General features: G+C 41.6%; 1 protein-coding gene across 7 annotated transcripts in view; it reads left to right on the top strand.

Annotated features, from left to right (window-relative positions):
- LOC143292578 (uncharacterized) overlaps positions 1 to 12,500 on the top strand; it is a 419,765-nt gene that overhangs the window by 109,670 nt on the left and 297,595 nt on the right. For all 7 annotated transcript variants that reach the window (XM_076603006.1, XM_076603009.1, XM_076603005.1 and 4 more), the window contains exon 3: positions 2,495 to 2,546. In XM_076603006.1, coding sequence (XP_076459121.1) covers positions 2,495 to 2,546 — 52 coding nt within the window. The remainder of the gene's footprint in view (positions 1 to 2,494; positions 2,547 to 12,500) is intronic.

Below are 12,500 nucleotides of genomic sequence, written 5' to 3'. Positions count from 1 at the left end.
GCACCGAGGAGTAGGGGCTTTTGTGAGATTCCTCTTTGGAACTCGCATAAAGAAAGATAATTATTGTGCTGTAAAGAAGAAGATGTATGGGTTTGTGTGTAATTCCAAGCATGCATCCGCTCGCACACACACACACTTACACACACACACACACACACACACACACACACACACACACACACACAACTGTGGTTGCTCGCTTTTTGAAAGCGACATGCCGACCATCAGTTCCCTGTGGAACAGTAAACTGTACCTCCGTCCTTTGGGTGAAGCTGAAAGACCAAACATGTTTCTGAGATAACTGGCACCGTTAACAGAAGTGGCTGAAGTGAGTTGAGCATTACCGCAAGGATGCCTGGCGTTGTTTGGGTCCGGTTCATGTTGAGATCTGCAGGACTTTGGGTGTATTGATTGAGCTACTGCAATACCTTAAATGGCATAACGATTTTATCGAGATTTCGCAGGGGAATTCCCGCACAGGAAGATAATTTTGCTGGCAAACACAGGATGTGCGGTTTGGTGGGTAATTTGCACGCACGCGCGCACTCGTGCACGCACGCACTCACGCGTCCCATTCCCACCGCGTGTGTGTGTGTGTGTGTGTCTTTGTGTCTGTGTGTGTGTGTGTGTGTGTGTGTGTGTGTGTGTGTGTGTGTCTGTGTCTGTGTGTTGTGCATGTGCTCGTGTGTGCATGTCCATGTCTTGTGTGCGTGCGTATGCGCGCGCATGTGTGTTAGAGCACCATTTCCGTATCTAATTTATATTTATGTATCCTACCACTGTCACCAAATCCACACAGTGTCTTGCTATAATCATCTATCTAATGACACAAACTACGGTTCTTTAACCTGTTATCCTAGGGCTGTGCTTCTCATGATCTGCTGTTCTCATAGTGGACCCCGCAGTCGTGTGGCTATAAAATTATGGAATATTACAGGATATATTGTTCCAGGGTCGCTCTACTGTTGAATGTTATCTGCCGAGGCATTTTTTGGGGTGGGGTTGGTGGTGGTGGTGGGTATTCTTCGAGTAACTGGCAGACTTTTTATCTCAAGAGACATTGCTGGCGTGCGATGTAGATTGTATACCCCACTGTTACAAGCACACACACAAAAAGAATCGCGCGCGCGTGTGTGTGTGAGGTGTGCATGTATGTGTGTGTATGCGCGCGCGCGCGCGTGTGTGTGTGTATCGTGTGTGTGTGTGTGTGTGTGCCTGCCTTTTTTCCCCTTTCACTAAGAAGGTAAGCGTTTGCAGCTGGCGAGCTCCAACAACAAATCTCCTCTGTTCCCCTCTGCACTCTGTCTTTGACGTCATCCTTGGCAAACGTCACTTGGCTGCGCTGCGGCACATTCCTCCAGGGGGAAACCACCCTTTCACCCTCTCCCTCACCTCTGACACCTTTCCTGTGTTACGTACGTACATTGCACAGGCAGTGAGTGAGGTCTACCAGTGCCTTTCTCTTTCTCCAAACGGCGCCCCACTTTTTGCACGGGAAAACAAAGTTCACGGATTTTGTTTATGATTATTCATACTCCGCAAACCCCTTTATTTCTTCTTACGCACAACTGAAGACAGTTTGTTTGTTTTTTGTTGTTTTTTTTTGTTTTTTTTTAACTGTTCCGACTGTTGTCTTCGACTTCGTCGCGGATGCACGCGCGTGAGTGCATTGTGCGTGCACACACATGCACGCACAATGTGTTCTGTTGCCTGCTTGCTTCATACCATTGAGCTTCCCTTCAGACCACGACCTGAACTTCTGTTCCTCTGACTCTGTTGACTGTTCCTCTACAAACTCACCCCTTTAAACCGATCTCTGTGTGTGTCTCTCTCGGTCTCTCTGTCTCTGTCTCTCACTCACCCAGAGAGAAAGAGATTTGTCACGTTGTCCCAAACCTAAACACACCTTCACAGCAGAATCGTCATCGTCCTCCTTTTCCTCCTTCTTCATCATCAATAGATAAATCTCTCTCTCTCTCTCTCTCTCTCTCTCTCTCTCTCTCTATATATATATATATATATATATATATAGAGAGAGAGAGAGAGAGAGAGAGAGAGAGATAGATAGATAGATAGATAGATAGATATATGGAGAAGGAGACAGAAAGACAGAGAACAGAGAAGCAGAGAGGTAAAGGCAAATCAGACCTCCATCAGCATGACGAGGTAAAACACACATTAGTTATCCATACAGGCCAGCGTTTAGTAAATGGCACACACACACACACACACACACACACACACACACACACGCACGCACGCACGCACACACACACACGCACGCATGCACGCACGCACGCGCGCGCACACACACACACACGCACACACACACACACACACACACACACACACACACATACACACACACTGTACAAAGATACAATTCTTTATGTTTTACGTCGCTTTCTCACATTTTGCAAACATTTATCAGTTGATAATAATTCTGCTGAGCGCCGTAGATTTAACAGGCAATTTTTTGTTATTCTGTTTTCAGAGATCATCGGCAGCAACAAGAGGCTCAACGTCAACTTTCAAGATGGAGATGGGTGAGTAGTTGCAAACGACAGACAGATAAACAGATAGATAGAACGAATCACGGACGGCTGTATTGGCAGACAGTCAGACAATTAAAAAAGATGCGAGAAAACAGAAATACAGTCAAGTCGGCGGAAAAGAAGACAGGCGTTATTACTTTCTTCTTTTTTTTTTTTCTTTTTTCTTTTTTTCTTTCTTCTTTCTTTCTTTTTTTTCGGTTTTTTTGTTGTTGTGCTTTTTGGGTTTTTTTTTGGGTTTTTTGTTGTTGCTTTTTTGTGTTTTTTGAGAGAGAAAGAGAGAGATATAGAGAGAGGAGGGGGGGAGGGTGAAGGGTTAAAAGACTTTCAGGCAAGGTGGCTATCAGATACTTCGTACCAAATTTTAAGAGACAGGGAGAGACTGAGAGTGGGAGAATGAAAATTGTTTTCAAAGGATATTTTAACAAGCTTTTTCTTATTCTTCTTCGAAAGAGACACAAAGAGAGACAGAGACAGAGATGAAAATGCGAAACAGAACAAAATGGAATGTTAGGGGAAAAAAAGGGGGGAACGCGACTGGAAAATAGTCGTTTGAGATTGAATCATAAAAACCTGCATAATAATATACTTTTATCAAAACATCATAATATATCAAAACACATGGAAGCCTGAATAACCATTCACAGCACTACAATGTTAACGACAAAAAGAGAGTGAGAAAGAGAGGTTTGTTCACAGACACACACACACACACACACACACACACACACACACACACACACACACACACACATTTCACGAACATAATGTATATGATATGATAGTCAGTCGTGTCCGACTATGACCATCAGAACAGCAGAGGAGGCAACTGCTGTTCCGACTATTTGGGCTAGAATTTGAATTATAGTGGAGAGTGTCTTGCCCAAGTTACATCCCCACTCTCTCAGCTAAGAGGGTTTTAGGACAGTCGGCGTTGGGATGGTTCCCAAAGGCCAACTAGCCCACAAGGCTGCAGCACTAAGAGCCAGTGCAATTTTGCCTCCTAGTTTGAGAGTCATAGTCCTTCACAAAAGACTAAGCTGTAAATGATTTCCCATTGACTGGAGAAACCATTGATAATACAGCTCTCAAAGAGAAGGTTCGAGGACAGAAAGTGAACAGATAGACCAAGGGAAACAGACACACAGAAAGAGATCAGGATGTTCCAGACAGTCTTTTGACAGGACTTCTGATGCTCATACAAGTATTCAATAAAAGTCAAACTATCTGACTGGGGGGGGGGGGGGGGAAGCAAAATCTGTTCAGTAATTCTGTAGATTTAACTTTTTTGTTCCCCAGTCAGAAAATTTGACTTTTATTGGAGACGGCGAGACTTGTCACAAACATCAGAAATTATCAGATAACATGTCGTTCCATAGTCAATCAGCCACCAGAGGAAGTTCAGCTTGATCTAAATAAGTGTTCAATGTAGAATGGTGGCCTGGTGGTAACGCGTCCGCTGAAGAAGACAAGAGAATCTGAGGGCTGGGAAGAGGATCGAACCCAACTCTCGCTAAATGTTTCTACACCCCCACCCCCCCCCCCCCCCCAACCTCACCTCTCCCCCCGCCACTAGACCATGAGTGGTGGTCTGGACACTAGTCATTCGGGTGAGACGATGAACCCGAGGTCCCGTGTGGTGTGCAGCATGGGTGAAGACAAACCCGCAGTTATAGACAGAGATGGAGGAGCAAAACCAGACATTTGTCTTGGAACACAAAACGCTGCCTTTGTTATGAGCTTGCATTTAACGGCAGTGTACCCACCTACTCCTACCGAAGTCTTTGTTGTCAAGGATGATTGATGATGATAAAAATTTACTGCTTTTTATAAAGCACACACACACACACACACACACTCTCTCTCTCTCTCTCTCTCTCTCTCTCTCTCTCTCTCTCTCTCTCTCACGCACACACACACGCTATCTCTCTCTCTCTCTCTCTCTCTCTCTCTCTCTCTCACACACACACACACACACACACACACACACATACACACACACACACACACACACACACACACACACACACACACACACACACACACACATCTATCTGTTTATCTATCTCAGTATCTGATACATAGCAATGTCCATCACAAGCGTATTGTGTGTGTGTGTGTGTGTGTGTGTGTGTGTGTGTGTGTGTGTGTGTGTTTTGTGTTGTGTGTGTGGAGAGACAGAGAGAGAGAGAGACAGACAGACAGACAGACAGACAGACAGACAGACAGACAGAGACAGACAGACATATTTTAGGTTTCTTGTTTTGCTTCCTCTTCATCCAAGTGCGTTCCAGTATGTCCTGAAAAAAAAAAAAAATCCACCCAGAAACGAAAACCGTTTGCATCGCCAATAGCGGATTGAGAGGAGGGGGGAACCAAAAAGGTCTATCTCTCTATCTCTATCTATCTAACTATCTGGAGAGGTAGTTGTAGTCTCCTTTTGAGTTTAATTGCTCAGTTCCACACGAGTCTTCATTGCTTTTGGCAGGACATGAAACGCGCTTTCTCATCAGCTGAAGCGACATGTGACAGAGGCGACCGACACTGTTGGGTCAGATTTGCGTCCGTCGTGATCCGGTTTCCTCATTAGCACACACACACACACACACACACACACACACACACACACACACACATAGAATGTAAATTCAGAATGAATAAAACAAAGTTGAAAACCAACACCTATTTTGTTAAACAAAAACAAAATAAATAAATAATTTTAAAAAATCTGAATGTTTCGCTGCTACCCAGCAGTCTTGATCACAGACTTCGCTCATAATAGGTAACGTAATGATATTTTTACGTCATCTTTCTGACCTTACATGACGACTTCTACTACGTAAATATATCATGTTCTATATATTCCTTCACTTGTCATTTTTCACATCTCTCTCTCACTCTCTCTGTATCTCAATGATCGTGTATAACCACACACACACACACACACACACACACACACACACACACACACACAGATATATATATATATATATATAGAGAGAGAGAGAGAGAGAGAGAGAGAGAGCAAGAACAAAACTTTAAGAGAACAAGAACAAAACTTTAATCTCCAGGCCTCCGGCCCCTAGAAAGAGGTCAAAAGTACACAATATGGTGATCACTCAACCACAACAAAATGTAAAATACATACTAACTAAACCTGTAGAACAAAAGTGCTTCTCGTGCATTGTAAATTAATTCTAACTTTCATCATTGTTGTCACAGAATTCCTGTCGTATCTTCAGGGCATTAAATATATAAACGCATAGTTTACGAATACTGTAAACAGAACCATTCTTCATCAAGTGAACATACGATTGACCTTCAGAGTTCAGATGTTTTTGCCGCAGGTCATTGTAAAGGACACAATTGTTTATAAAATGGTTTTCATCTTCGATTACATTACAACGTTTACATGCGTAATTTGAATTACATTTGAATGTTCTTCTAAAAAATGATCCATTTATTGGGAGCAAACCAAGCCGTAATTTTACTAAACAGTCCCTAAAACACTTTTTATCCACATATTCATAATATTGCTCACACTGAAAACCAGTTTTAAACAGTCTGTAGTTATGATATATATCTTTAGACATTACTGACTCGTCCCACTCCTGCATAAATATATCTTTCATTCTTTGCTTAAATAATGACAAAAATGTTTGCTCACAACCAACGCCTTGTTGCAACCAGACATATCCAAACCCAAGTCTAAATAAAGTATTTTTTTACTAAAGACACCCAGCATTTTTTTCCCCTTTCGTCTAAGTTAAACAATATCAAATGTGCCTGTCTGGGTAATCGTTGCACATTCATATTCAGCAACCTTAACCAGTACTTGATACACCTTGTTGCACTATTTATATAGTCTCTTAGATTTGTCAGCAGCTTTTGACACTATCGACCACTCTATCCTCTTGAACAGACTTAAAACTTCCTTTGGTATTCGTGACACTGCACTAGCATGGATCACGTCTTACCTGTCAGATCGTACACAGAAAGTGTGTGTAAATGGTACATACTCTAGAATATCTGCCTTGAAATATGGTGTCCCACAAGGGTCCGTCCTAGGTCCTGTTCTTTTCGTGCTGTATGCGGCTCCTGTGTCGGATGTCATCAGTCATCATGCGATGTCGCATGAGAGCTTTGCTGATGACACACAACTTTATCAGTCGGCTTCCATAGCTGAATTTGATGCACTGGTGACTCAAACACAGGAGTGCATTGCTGGCCTAAAGGACTGGATGACTCTCAACAAGCTGCAATTAAATGATGATAAGACTGAATTGATGATAACCTGTCCAAAGAAGTTTCGTCAACATCCTTCCTTTCCTGACTCTGTTCTGATCAATAGCACACCTGTTTCACTTTCTCCCTCTGTTCGCAGTCTTGGTGTAATCCTGGACCAGTCTCTTTCCTTCCAACAGCACATTTCGAATATCTGTAAAGTTGCCTATTTGGAACTGCGTAGAATCAGCTCTATCCGCCACTATCTCTCAACCGATGCAACCAAGACACTTGTATGCTCTCTGGTTCTCTCAAGATTGGATTACTGCAACTCTCTTTTGGCCGGCCTTCCCAAATACCTGTTAGACAGACTCCAACGAATTCAGAATAACGCTGCCAGACTCATTTGCAGAGCTTCTAAATTTGACCATGTTTCTCCTCTCCTTCAGTCTCTCCACTGGTTGCCTGTTTCTGATCGAATAGACTATAAGCTATCCACTCTGACCTTTTCTGCAGTCAACGGATCTGGCCCCAAGTATCTTTCTGAACTCATCCATATCTATACCCCGTCTCGCCAGCTCCGTTCTTCCTCTGATACTCGACTTCTCAGGATACCTCACGTCAGAAGTAAGACCTATGGACACAGATCGTTTTCTTTTCAATCGCCAAAGACGTGGAACAAGCTCCCTGATAACCTCCGTCACTCTGATTCCCTCGCATCTTTTAAATCTCGTCTCAAAACTCACCTTTTCCCTCAGCAATAAGTTCAATTGTGGCAGGTCCACAACTACATGCATGTATATGAATGTGTATTGTGTGTGCGTGTGTTTATGTAAGTTTGTGCCTGCCTATGTGTGCGTATTTGTTAGGGTAGCTGTTAGATACACATGTATGTTAAAATGTATGTATGCAGTGTGTGTGTGTGTGCGTGCGTGCGTGTGTGTGTGCGCGTACGTGCGTGCGTGCGTGTGTGTGTGTGTGTGTGGTCACATTTTGGTGTGTGTATGTAACATAGATATAATGTTTTATGTTATCAAAAGCGTTTTTGTAAAGCACCTAGAGCAGATTTCTGGATAGTGTGCTATATAAGTATCCATTATTATTATTATTATTATATATAGTGGATAACGTCCTAATTCGCCGTATGCAAACTTGTTTGGTACTCTAAGTGTTATGTTCAAAAAACGTTTACATGCAAAGGAATGAACTTTCTCAATATTATCAAGTCTGTTAAGACCCCACATCTCAGAAGCGTACAAAAGAATGGGTTGTACCTGAGCATCGAATATTTTGAAAAAACATCCTTTGGAAATATCATTCAGCTTCGTTATATATTTTATACAGTCAATGCATGCATGTTTGCCTTTTGCTGCTAAAATCCCTACTCCTTTGTTTATACTCATTTTTGTTGTAAAAACAAACCCTAGATAATTATATTCATTCACTACTTCTAGAGCATTTCCATCGAGATTCCACTTTTCATATCTTCCCAAAAAGCCACCTTTTCGAAAAACCATCACTTTAGTCTTTCAGTATTTACATTCAAGAAGAGTGTTTTACATGCATTATTCAGAATATTAATTTGATTTTGCAGACCAATCGCAGTGTTAGATAGCAGTACAATATCATCTGCGAACAGAAGAATGAACAACTCTAATAAATTAGGCAAAAACTGAATTCCATGAATACCACTGATTTCAACTGCTGAAGCAATTTCGTTAACAAATAACGAAACCAATATAGGGCTCAACATACAACCTTGCCGTAAGCCAACGGGACAATCAAAAAACTCAGTTAACTTATCTTCAATACGTACGCAAGACGTAACACATTTATACATAGCAATGATAGCATTCATAAATTTCCCCTTTATACCTTTCTGAATCAAAATATCAAACAAAGGCTGACGTTGCACAGAGTCAAATGCTTTTCTCAGATCGACAAAACAGGCGTAAAGCTTGCCTCCCTTCTTTGATAAAGATTTCTCAATAACCGCGTTCAGAGTAAAAATATGATATGTTGTGGCATAACCACGCCTGAATCCAGCCTGTGACTCTGTTAGCATATCATTTTCTTCAGTCCATTTGACAAGTCTTCGTTTAGCACTGATGTATATCATTTGCTAATAAGACTGAGCAAAGACACGCCCCTATAGTTGTCTGTTGATCTACTATCTCCCTTTTTAAAAATTGGAACAATTATTGCCTTCGCCCACTCATCTGGATACATGCCCTTATCAAACAGAATGTTAAACAGTTTTGTTAAAAAAACTGTTAGAGAGAGAGAGAGAGAGAGAGAGAGAGAGAGAGAGAGAGAGAGAGAGAGAGGGGGGGGGGGGGGGGGTTGGTGGTGTTTTAAAATAAATGGGGAAGAGGTTTAGGGGAATGGTGGGGGAGAAGTTGTATGGACATGCCTCTGTCTCTCTTTGCCTGCTTTTTTTTTTTTGTTCTGTTCTGTCACTCCATGTATGGATCATTCCTCTCTCTGTCTCTCGCTCCCTGTGTGTGTGTGTGTGTGTGTGTGTGTGTGTGTGTGTGTGTGTGTGTGTGTGTGTTAGAGAAAATGAGAATAATTGGGTGAAGTTTTGGTTAACGTGAAAATAACAATATAGCATCTTTGTAACGAAACACTGACTTTTATATCTTCTTTTAATTTTTGCCCATGGAGCCGGATGTATAAAAAAAAATAAAAAAAAAAAAAAGTGCTTATTCCAGGGCTTCTTGACTGTTTCCGTCACAGCTGTGTTGAATGTGTCGATCAACACGCCCATGTCCATGTCTGAGCCGTCTGCGTCAACGACAGTGAGCGGGGCGAACTTTCCGCCTGTCATTGCTTGGAAGGCTTCGATTTATCGCCCTTTAAAAAAAATGTTTAAATGTTATATTTTTGAACGTCAGTTAAGTAGCCACGATAGTGTAATGGGTAAGACAGTTTCTTCTCACCCGAACACGCGGAGTTCGAATCTGTCGTTAGGATTTTTTTTTTCTTTTCTTTTTCTTTTAACCCGAGGCTTTATAATAATAAATACAGAACACATTTTAACGATTAGATTTTTTTTTTAAGTGTATCACAAGTGAGTCTTGAAGGCCTTGCCACTCTTGGTGGGGTTTTTTTTTTGTTTTTTTTGTTTGTTTGTTTTTTCAACTTGATCGCGTGGACTGAACAAGACGATGGTGAATCAGTCTTCTTAACGTTGTTTTAATCGATCTTTTAAGCGTTATATTTGGTTTCCCTTTGCGGTAGACTGGGTCTTGAATTAATAAACAACATGATTCGATTTGCGTTGGGCTGGTTGGCTGAAAGCTGCCTCGTGTCACAGGTAGTGACCGTGCCGAATTGTAGCTTAATTAAACGGCGGAGAAATGTGAGCTTGCATGCCATTTATTTATTCTGTTTTTTGTTTGTTTGTTTGTTTGTTTGTTTTTCTTTCAATGGAGTTTAACCACCCAATTACCATTTTAATGGACGGGGTCCTTTCCGTGTAACGTCCTTTAAAATGATATCTGCGTCGCAAGATTTCTAATGTCAGCGCAGTGCACAGATTGCGTGCGCTTCTTAATTTACTCAAGCGCACGTTGAAGAGCCCAGGGCAAGAAGAGAGTTGTCAGTCCTTGGGCCAAATTCTGATGGTGAAGAACTGGTTTGACTGGCGAACCAACCTTGTGAACATGGATCAGAGGGAAGCGAAGAAGGAAGTAAGGGTGAGCTATGATGTATGATGGCGGAATGCTCATCATGGAGAGCATATCATCTCTCTCTCTCTCTCTCTCTCTCTCTCTCTCTCTTTGTACTGACTATGTCACTGGAACCTTACAGCTGATAACATTAAATGTTTCAGTGTTCAGTGTTCTCTCTCTTTTTCTCTGTGTTTCTTTCCCCCACCACTTCTCTCTCTCTCTCTCTCTCTCTCTCTCTCTCTCTCTCTCTCTCTCTCTCTCTCTCTCTCTCTCTCTCTGTCTCTCTGTCTGTCTGTCTCTGATATTTCTGGTTAAGCTGAGATTTTCATTGTTTACTTCATAACGGATTTCATAGTTATTGTTTATTTGTTCACCCTTCATCAGAATAAACTGTTTGAATCTGAGTCTCTCTGTCTGTTTCTAAGTCTGTCTGGCTGGCTGGCTGTTTGACTGTCTCTCTGTCTCTCTCTCTCCCCCTCTCTCTCTCTTTCTATCATTCTCCCTCTCATTTACACTTACACCTCCATTCTACAACGTACCGTGAAGGGGCAATAAATCAGATGCAAAGAGAGGGAGAGAGAGGGAGAGAGAGAGAGAGAGAGAGAGAGAGAGAGAGAGAAGTTTATCTGAAGCCCTCGCTCAAACTCACGTGCAGTGCAGTGGCAGCTTGGGCAGTGTGCATTTGCAGGGAGATGTGAAGAGAGAAGTGACGTGTGTGTGTGACGGATGGAAGCACCAGTTCCAGATAGTGTCCTCTGCAGGCCACGTGTTCACAGCTCTGTGAATCTCACGGGAAAAATAAACTCTTGTTGTGATGACCTGTGGAAATCGCCGCCACGGTTCACATGGACTGGTTTCGTTTCTGCTGTTTTTAACTCTCTCCATACGAACGGCGAAAGAGACGACGTTAACAGCGTTTCACCCCAATTACCATCATCAAAATATTGCAAGCGGAAGGCTCTTATACTGAAGAGGTGAATGTTGACAAAGAATACCACAATTCTGACGACGGAAGCTAAAGGTTGGGTCATTCAGACACCCACTGGACATCCGAGGGTTCTGTGTAGAGGAGAAGAGAGGACTGGTCGTACTGAGTGAGTTAATACACTGTGGGATCGAGTGTGCGAACATCGATGTTCGTTTTGTTCTCGTTCTCATTCTATTATTATTATTATTATTATAGCATCATCATCATCATCATTATTATTATTATTATTAGAAGTAGTAGTAGTAGTAGTTGTTGTTGTTGTAGTATTCTTCTTCTTATTATTTTTTGTTGTTGTTGTTTTTGCTGCTGCTGTTGTTATTTCTCGTTCTCATTATTATTATTATTATTATTATTATTATTATTGGTAGTAGTAGTTGTTGTGGTTGTTGCTGTAGCTGTCGTTGCAGTAATATTATTATTATTATTAGTAGTAATATTTTTATGTATTTATCTATTATTTTTATCTATTTATTTATTTGTGTGTTGTTGTTTTTTTTGTTTTTGTTTTTTTATCATTAATATTTTTCCCCCCAGGCCTGACTAAGCGCGTTGGGTTACGCTGCTGGTCAGGCATCTGCTTGGCAGATGTGGTGTAGCGTATATGGATTTGACCGAACGCAGTGACGCCTCCTTGAGCTACTGACACTGATACTGATACTGCAGTAGAAGTATCCGTTCATTGAATGATTGAATAATTGAGTGATGGTTATTTTATTTATTCTCTCTCTCTCTCTCTCTCTCTCTCTCTCTCTCTCTCTCTCTCTCTCTCTCTCTCTCTCTCTCTCTCTCTCTCTCTACCACCAAAGTACTATCGACAGCCTTGTTCATTCAAACTGAGTTTATTATTGTCATCCACGAGACATGCTGATATATGGAATCTGGCACTGTTTTTACACCAGGCATTTAAATTTCGGGATATCGTGACATCTTAAGATGCTGTACTTCATTGCAGCGTTTATGTAATAATTATGTGTACTTATTATGGTTGGTTATATATTTTCATTTTGTTTGTTATTACTTATATAGTCACTTACCCCTTCATAAGGGGCCTAGGCCTAT

Source organism: Babylonia areolata, chromosome 18 (assembly GCF_041734735.1).
Source record: "Babylonia areolata isolate BAREFJ2019XMU chromosome 18, ASM4173473v1, whole genome shotgun sequence".
Taxonomy (NCBI): domain Eukaryota; kingdom Metazoa; phylum Mollusca; class Gastropoda; order Neogastropoda; family Buccinidae; genus Babylonia; species Babylonia areolata.
The sequence above is the reverse complement of the archived record's forward strand: the minus strand, read 5'-3'. Positions and strand labels throughout refer to the sequence as shown.